The 7992-nt window shown below is 62.5% G+C and overlaps 1 protein-coding gene across 1 annotated transcript; it reads right to left on the bottom strand.

Moving 5' to 3' along the window:
• Nucleotides 1-3037: 3037 nt before the first annotated feature.
• Nucleotides 3038-7636, bottom strand: LOC135329605 (uncharacterized). The gene is made up of 11 exons (XM_064518534.1): nt 7558-7636; nt 7281-7342; nt 6644-6800; nt 6095-6330; nt 5618-5907; nt 5057-5169; nt 4823-4934; nt 4406-4538; nt 3936-4073; nt 3380-3459; nt 3038-3167 (listed from the first exon to the last, which is right to left on the bottom strand). The coding sequence occupies exons 1-11, from the start codon at nt 7634-7636 to the stop codon at nt 3038-3040; spliced, it is 1530 nt and encodes a 509-aa protein (XP_064374604.1).
• Nucleotides 7637-7992: the final 356 nt, after the last annotated feature.

Here is a 7992-nt window from a genome sequence, read left to right as displayed (position 1 = left end):
CCCTGGCTCACGGAAGTCTGGGACCACCCCTGCACCCAGCCTGCCTCCTCTTGCTAGTCTCTGCGTGCTCGCAGGCGGCCTGCTGTGGAAGGAAACGCCATTCGGCCTTGAGGAGCGTCAGTCAGAGATGTGGCTTTCCAGATCACTGTGAAGGGAAGGACTTGTTCACTTCTCAGCGTTGCTCTCTCAGCCTTCCGAGCTCCTTCCCTGGTGCTGCGAGCCCTAGGTCTGCACCCTGGGCTCGCTGCCTTTTCTCTCCTGTACGCCTAGCCCAAGTCTGCTGAACATGCCCGGGGCACGGCTTCAAATTACAGCAGTATTTCTTGAGAGAGCTCACCTGAAGCTGAGAGCCGCTGTGGAGCTGAGGCCTGATGGAGGCTGCCCTGGGATGTGGCCGTGCCCCCACAGCCCCTCCTCCTGCTCTGGGCCTGAGCACCCGGGATGGTCCCCACGGAGAGCCGTGGGGTTTAGTGGTGGTGGGCTGGGTTTCCCTCCGCCTGCCCTGAGCCCTGTGTGGGTTGCTCTGAGCCCCCAGGAGAATCCCTCTTCTCTAGGGCCTCACACCAAGGCCTTTGCAGACTTTTGTTCCAAAACATGGCCCGGCCCAGCCCGCCCTCCCCAGGAGCCCCGTGGCCCTGTGTGGGCTCAGGCAGTGGACTGAGGGGGCCGGGGGCATCTGGGCTGGGCCGCGAGTGAGGGTTGTGGTGTTTGGGGTGTTTCTGGATTTGGGGAAGGCTGCGGGGTTTTGAGGGGGGGGGATTGCCTGCAAGGGGTTTGGGAGCAGGGCACGCGGGCGGAGCCCAGCTTGTTCTCCCCAGCCACAGCCTGGCTGCAGCACCAAGGGGCCCAGCAGCAGCCTTTGGTCTCCACGTCAAGAGCCCACATTTGCAGCAGGACTCGTGGGCTCAGCCAAGCCAGCGGCTGGGTGCAGCCCCCTGCTCCCCACTTCTGGAGCATACCCAGCCCCCTTCCAGAGGTCCCCAGCCCCCCAAGCCTTTCCCTCTCCTCCCCCATAGCCAGCTCAAAGGCTGGGCACGTGTCACCCCGCCAGGGCAGAGCGAGGAGGAGGAAGGGCAGCTTGGCGCAGACCAGCAGCATAGCAGCACCGACTACGACATTCTCCTCCGGACTGGGGAGAGCCGGGAGTCGGAGCCCCGGGAATTGCCCTGGGCCCGGGGGGTGGTGTCGGGCTCCGCTCCTGTCCTCTACAGCTCCCTCCCTCACAGCGATGGCCAAGCAGCAGCCCAGCCCCTTCAGTCGCACAGCAAATAGTTTTCTATGAAGAACAGCAGAGCTCTCATCATGACATTGATAGAGAAGGGATGGAATCCGTGCTCTTCAACTGCACCATCAAGAAGAGAGCAAGACAGGGTTCAAACTGAAGAGGGCAGAGCAGGGAAGATGTCTTGCCCGCACTGTGCTCTTCCGTAACTGGGAAGCATCTTGTTTGGAGCAGCGGAAGTTGCCACCAGGAAAGAGCCGCCAGACTGCCGCGGGATTCCCTCCCAGGAGTGCCAGCTTTGCTCTTAGCTACACAAGGCGGATTGGTTTCCGCTGCACAGGCACGCGCTTTCCCTGCGGGAACCTGCCTGGCTTTGCTCAAGAGCGTGAGCCTGACAGCGAGCCGAGCTCAGAGAGGCGGCCTGGCCCTGGGCGGGGGCTTTGGTTTTGCCCTTTGCAGGAGGTAAGAGAAGGGGGAAGCCTAGGCTGCGCGGCAAGAGAGGAGTCCTAACAGCGCAAGGTGTCAGGCCAAGGCAGCCCTGAGGCTAGCGAAGCGAGGCAGGAATCCAAGGTCTCAAGGCGAGGCCCAGAGGTGCTTTGGGCAGGGGCACAGTGTGGCCCAACAGTCCCCTCGCAGCCCTTGCTGGGACGGTTGAGCGAGGGGTGTGCAAAAGCTGCAGGATTCTGTTCCAAAAGTCATGGCCAGTGCCTCCCCACGAGGGCACGAGAGCCCTGCCCTGCTGAGCTCACGGGTGGGGCTCAAGAGGAGCACATCTATTCCGTGAGGGCCAGAGGAATTCCTGTGGGATCCCGCATAGGGTCTTTAATGGAGGGTCTCTTCCTGTCATTGCTTGTGCAGAGAAAGCCCTTGCAAGGCAGAGGCTGGGGACTGCGGCTGTGACCAGGCACCAGCTGTCTTCACTTTGCAGTCCCAAGTGGAGTTGAGCCCCTGGGAAGGCTCCCTTGCCCTTTGCTGACAGGTCTGTTGCTGGGAGCAAGCTGGTGGAGGGAGTGGTGGGAGTGCTGGGGGGAGCTCTGGCATTCCCGTGCGGTGCCTTGGCCCCGGTGGTGCCAGGGTCTGGCTGGGGGTCTGCCCAGCCTCGGGGTCTGTTCAGCCGCCACGCTGAGGGAGCAGGCTGCGGCCCATGCCAAGGAGTGGCTGCTGTCCCCCAGGGCCTGCCTGGAGGAGAGGTACCAGTGCTTTGGACCGGGACATGGTGAGCCAAAGACTTGGAGCTCCCGGAAGAGCTTGGCAGGATTTGGGCGGCTGAGTCACACACACTGTCCCCCAAAACCTTTCCCTCGCCTCCTCTCTGGCGTGGCAGTCCCCAAGTCACCTGCTAGGGCATGGCCGGGGTGAGAGCTGCCCGGCAGAGGGGCTGCCCCACTCTCCTGGCTCCCGCCTGACCCTTTCCGTCCCCTCTGGAGCTGCCCTGCTGCCCCTTGCACTTTCACAGCCCACCAAGGAAAGGCTCACAGCAGCTCGGAAAGGCCCTTTATTTCCACGCATAAAAGCCATCTTGGTGGTAACTGCCCGGCACACGGTCCTGCTGCTCTCTCTTCTGGAGGTGGCGCATCACCAAAGCGCTGCGGGGTTCAGGAAGAGGATGTTGTGCCACTGGAGACGTTGCTGGAAATGTCATGGTGCACCCCCACCCCCCACCCCCTTGGAGTGGGCGGGATGTGTGAGGCCAGGCCAGGCTCCAAGGCTGCTTCTGTGCTTCTCCAGGTGGGGCTGGAGAAGACCCTCTTTCCCCAGGGCCATGGCAGGAAGGGCATTGCGGAAAGGGGGGAACGCGCCTGGGTTGCCAGGTATTTACCGGTGCCGCTCCTCCTCCACCATCAGCCTCTGTCGGTTTCTTTCCACCCTTTCCTTCCACCTGTCCCGAAGAACTTTGTAGGAAGTCAGAAGCTGCATGTTCTGCTTTGCTTGTGCGGACGCTTGCCTGCAATAGGAGTGGCAAAGTCCCGCTCCCGCTCTCCCGGGAGCCTTCCGGCCCCCCCAGCCCCTGCAAACCCACGTCGGCAGAAAGCCGGGGCTGTCATAGGTTGTGTCCTGGAGCTGAGGGATTTGGGGTCCTGGCACCTGCAGGGGGGGTCAGAGCCCCTCGCCTGCGCCAGGCCCTGGCTCTGAGCTTGCGCGCCCACGCACGCTTACCGTTGGGGGGGCCTCCCCGGCATGTCAGTGTCTGGGCGACGACGCTGCTCGAGGGCGTATTGCAGCTCCACTAGTGTGATCTGTTTTGCAAGGAGAAGAAGAAGAAATGGTTTCAGCATGGAGGGGTGAATGGGCGAGACAGCACTGGGCTGCAGGGGAGGCACCTAGTCCTTGTAGAGCCAGACTCAGGCTACACAAGGAGCTGATACAATGGGCTACCAGAGCGGAGCCCCTGCGGCTCTGCCGCCGGCACGTCTGGGGCCAAGGGGCTCAAGGCAGCTGCCCCCGAGAGCTGGTTTCTGGCTCGAAGGCAGGCACCGCAGGCAGAGGTTGCCCAGTGGGGAGGCATCCCCCGCCAGCTGCCCTCGCTGCAGCGCCTGGCTCCTTCTGGGCCCGCTTCTGGCTGCAGCCGTCTCCCTCCTCGGAAGGGGTGGGCCAGCTTGGGCGCAGCTCCTCGGAGGCAGCCGTCCGCCTGGGCCCTGGCTGCCTGCAAGGCTCCGCCGCCCTGGACGTGGGAAAGGCCCTTTTGCAGAGGGCCGTCAAAGGCATCCCGTACCTGGGCCTGACGCCGGGCCTCTTTCTCCAGTGCGGCCTGCTGTTCCTCCCACGATGCTTGGTGCTGCCTCTGCTCCTCTTTCAAGAGGGAGACGTGGGCAGCTCTTCCAAACCTCTGCGTGGGAGGGCAGGCTGCATCCTGCGGGGCCGCGGAAAGGCAAGAGTATTAGTCTTGTCTGTCTGGGCAGGGATTCTGGGCAGGGGCGTGTTGGCGCTGGCTTTCCACCCGCTCTCCCGCCCCTTGTCTTGAGCCTCGCCACCGTCACTCTTTTGCGGGATTTTCGGCAGAAGGCAGGCTGAAAAAGCTGTTGTACAAGCAGTGCCTAACTACGCCCAAAAGTAGCACCCAAAGAGGCCACCGACGGCTCCAGTGGCTACGTGCTGAGGGCCCTTTCCGGAGGGAGTCTCATAGGCCGGGGCTTTCCTACGAGTGGGTGAGATGCCAGGATTACCCAGAGCCCCATCACGCACCTGTGCTGCACCCCTGGGAGTGGCGCCGGCACGGCCACGCCGAGGTCCGGCGGGAGGGTGCGGGAGGTATTGCACGCCAACCTGCTTCCCCGGGGAGGTGCCCGGGATGGGGGCCGTCTGGTTCACAAGGGTCCTGAGGAGACACCACAGGGCGCGTTAGCACAAGGGCAGGAGGTGTTTGCTAAGAAGGATTTGCCTTCAGCTCCCCAAAAGGGCGTGACATGACCCTGGAGGAAAACAAGGGCAACGTGAGGCTCTCCCGCAAACTGGCGCATGCTTGGCATCCAGCAAGCAGGCAGCCTTTGCTGGACAAGTGTCAGGAGGCCTTTTGAGTCCCTGGGGCCGGCGTGTCCAAAGGGGACGTCTCCCCTGCGCAGGTCCCAGTGTGCCCCTCAGCCCTTCCGCCAAGGCTCTCACCTGGCAGCAGGCTTGCTCTCCATGCCTTGCCGCCTCGCGCCTTCCCCCCACTTTGGCAGCACGGGGAGAGAAAGCTCCTCGCGGTGCGGCAGGAGCTTGCCAGGACGCCTCTCTGGAAGGAGGAAACAAGGAAGCTCTTGAGAGCAGCCGCTTGCGGAGTGCATTTTTACCTGGCTGCTGTCACCCAGCGTGGGACAGGGACCCAGCCGGGTCAGGAGGCATCTCTTCCCTGACCTTTGCTGCTCCTGACGGCCCCAAGCTCTTCTTCCAGCTCCTGCTCCTTCCCCTGTGGGCAGCCGGTGGGGGCAGCCTGGGCCTCCACGCTGCCTTGCACAGCAAGCTGAAACCTGGAAACCAAAAGACAAGCCAGCTTTGAAGGAAGGGCATTGTCTCCCCTTTGCAGCTTGCGGACACGGATCCTCCTCACTGCTGCCGGAGTCCTTCTTGCATCCCCCCTCCTCTGTGTCCGTGCACAGCTCTTTGGGAGCTGGTTTTTGGCACTCTCCCCCAAAAGACAGAAGGCGTAGCCTAAATGCCTCTCTGTGTGCAGTCCCTGCTCTCTGATGGGAAGGAGGGCAGGCTGGGCATGAGAAACGCAGTCACGGTTCCCGCTCACTCCAGGCAAAGACACGTGTGAGAAGCCCAAAGTGAGCTTTAGTGAAGCGGGAACCAGTCACTGTGTGAGTTATTCCCAACTCCATGCTGAGTGTCAAGCCCTGGCGGTGCACGGTGCCGAGCAGCAGCCGGGAAGCCGCCTGCTCGGTTAGCCAAGGGCTGCAAAGGAAAGGCACTCACCTCGGGAACACATGCAGAGGGCTAGGCCGGGTCCCCAGGGCAGCAGGTGTGCCGGAGATGGAGAGATCTATCGTAGGCAGTCTCTGCAATGTAACACAGACCCATTGGGAGGCTTCCAAGGCAGCTCTCGCCTTGCTGCTGAAGGCAGCAGAGCATTCTCCTGCCACAAGAGGAGGCCGCCTCTCCAAAGCCTCCTCTAAGCTCTCTGCCGAGAACATTAGCCCCTCATGCCGGTGCGGAGAAGCTGCACAGCAAAGAACAGAGCTCGGCTGATAACACTGCCAGGCTTTCTGTAGGGGCAAGGGGCAAGAAACTCAGGAGGCGCTCGCTCTCTTTGCTCCTGGAGAAGGCTGTGGGGGCAAGCACTGGGGAAGGCGTTTCAGTAGGCTGCCACGTCCCGGCTGGCCAACACACATCAGGTCGCTCGTCCTTCCATAGGATTCCCAAAGAAATCGCAGGGAAAGCGGAGCAACTTACACTGCAGGGGTCCGCCAGCCACCGGGTGCAGCGGGCATAAAAGCTCATGTGCACTTTGTCTTCCTGGCAAGTCAGAACGCCGACGTCCCTGAAGGCAAAGGCGACCTTCTCTTTGTTGCGCACGTGCGCAGAGAACAAGCGGATGGTCTCTTGCACGCAGTCTTCCACCACGCGCCTCGAGAAGGAGGTGGCCAGGGACAGCTGCCGGTACTTCAGCGGCTTGATCTTCACGTTGTCTACACGGGAGAGGAACAACACCACTGCCACAGCAGGCCAACTTTCCATTGTTGGGCCATCAAGAGAGGCGAGTGGCACGGAGGCAGTTGTTAGGGCAGTTCAAAAAGAGAGAGAGAGCCTGACTGTGTGCAAGCACTATTCTGTAGTACAAACGCCTAGAGAAAAGGTCCTTCTCGGAAAGAGCTCTCTGCGGGGCGATGGAGCTGGACATCCCTACTTCTGCCTGCCCCTCCCAAAGAGCAGGGAGCAGCCACCCCCTGCCCCACAGGTGATGTGGCAAGGGGAAGCAGAGGGTGGCCGCTGCCAACTCACCAGGCAGAGTCACTTTGGGATGCTGGAGCCTCTGCAGCCAGACCATGTCCATTTCCAGCTGGAACACAGGCCTTCGAACTGTCACCACGTTGTCTTTGCCAGGGCGCAGTGGCTCCCGGACCGTGCAGAAGGTGCCGAGCCCCGCTAGCAGCACACCCTGCACACAGCAAAGACACAAAGGCCCACCAGGAAGGCTTTTGGCGAGGGAAAAAGTGCTGTTTGTCGGAGCGTGGGAACGCTGCTCTGTGCCCTCTCTGCTGCTGACGTGCAAGGGGCACTTGGGGAAGGCTTTAGAGAAGAGCCACGTTCTCCGCATTGTCCCTCACCCTCCTTGAGAGGTTCACTAACGTCCCTCAGCTAGAGAAGATCCCCGGGGTTTCCAGCAGCCCTGGCACAGAGCCCTGTCTCTCTGCGCGGTCTTTAGTGGGGGGCCGCAGGGGAGCGGGGAGCCCTGGGACGTGCCAGATGCTGTCTCACACTAGAGCTGCACGGGATTTCTCTCCCGGCTGGCCAAAAAGCTGCTGTGCAGCAGGCGGGCCAGGTGTGGTGTGCAGCTGTGGGGCTGGGGGAAGGAAGGCTTGCTCCCGGGCACCCAGGGCTCCCTGGACAGCCAAAACCCTCCAGGACACCAGCCCACCTTGTCCTGCATCAGCTCTTCCAGGATGTAATTGGACACGGCGTCCCAAATAGCAATAATCTCTGGAAAGCAAGGGAAACACATGTCAGGCCCAGCCCTCTGGGACAGGGCACCCCTTTCCTCCCAGGCCAGCCCAGCCCAGCCCAGCCCAGCCCAGGCCAGGCTCTCGTGGCAGCCCCCAGCCGCCTGCAGCCACCCTCACAGCCCCAGCTCCACAGCTCTTTGGACAGCTAAGAGTCTCTGCGGCCCCTGGGGAAGCAGCTCCCCAAGCCCTTACCTTCGGTGGAGAGCTGCAGCAGCGTTGGGAACAAGGAGCTCTGCTCCAGGCTGATGGTCTTGGTCCAGCAGCCCTCCATCCCGCTTGCCCCTTGCCCTTAGCTCGCCTCGGCAGCCAGGGGAAAAGGACGCTCTCGTCGTCTCCTCGCCCCAGGCTCCTGTCCAACGGGCCCCTGCTCCTCTGCCTGACGGCGAGGGGCCCCCAGCGTGGCCCTGCTGCCTGCTGCCCGCTCTGCTTGCTGCGGAGCAGCTCCAAAGAACAGCGGTGAGCAGCACCCAGCCAGCGCCTGGGCCTCGCAGGGAAGTGCGGACACCGCCAGGGACCAGGGAGACCTCTGTGATGCGGCGCGTCCCACTGTGAGCTCAGCCTCACTGTGTCATCTCTGGGGGCTCATTAGGTCACGGGCACAGAGGTGCCCCAGCCAGGGGCCCCGCT

The sequence above is a fragment of the Dromaius novaehollandiae genome, chromosome 12 (genome assembly GCF_036370855.1).
Source record: "Dromaius novaehollandiae isolate bDroNov1 chromosome 12, bDroNov1.hap1, whole genome shotgun sequence".
In the NCBI taxonomy this organism is placed as follows: domain Eukaryota; kingdom Metazoa; phylum Chordata; class Aves; order Casuariiformes; family Dromaiidae; genus Dromaius; species Dromaius novaehollandiae.
Note: the sequence above shows the minus strand (reverse complement) of the source record. Positions and strands in the feature narration are given on the sequence as shown.

Bases quoted from the DNA above. Each gene is read 5' to 3' on its own strand.
- LOC135329605 (XM_064518534.1), bottom strand. From the start codon at position 7,636: ATGGAGGGCTGCTGGACCAAGACCATCAGCCTGGAGCAGAGCTCCTTG. The intron at 6,331-6,643 runs GTGAGTTGGCAG...TCTCCCGTGTAG, and splicing joins TCCCAAAGTGACTCTGCCTG to ACAACGTGAAGATCAAGCCG. The intron at 5,908-6,094 runs GTAAGTTGCTCC...TTGCCCCTACAG, and splicing joins GGCTGGCGGACCCCTGCAGT to AAAGCCTGGCAGTGTTATCA.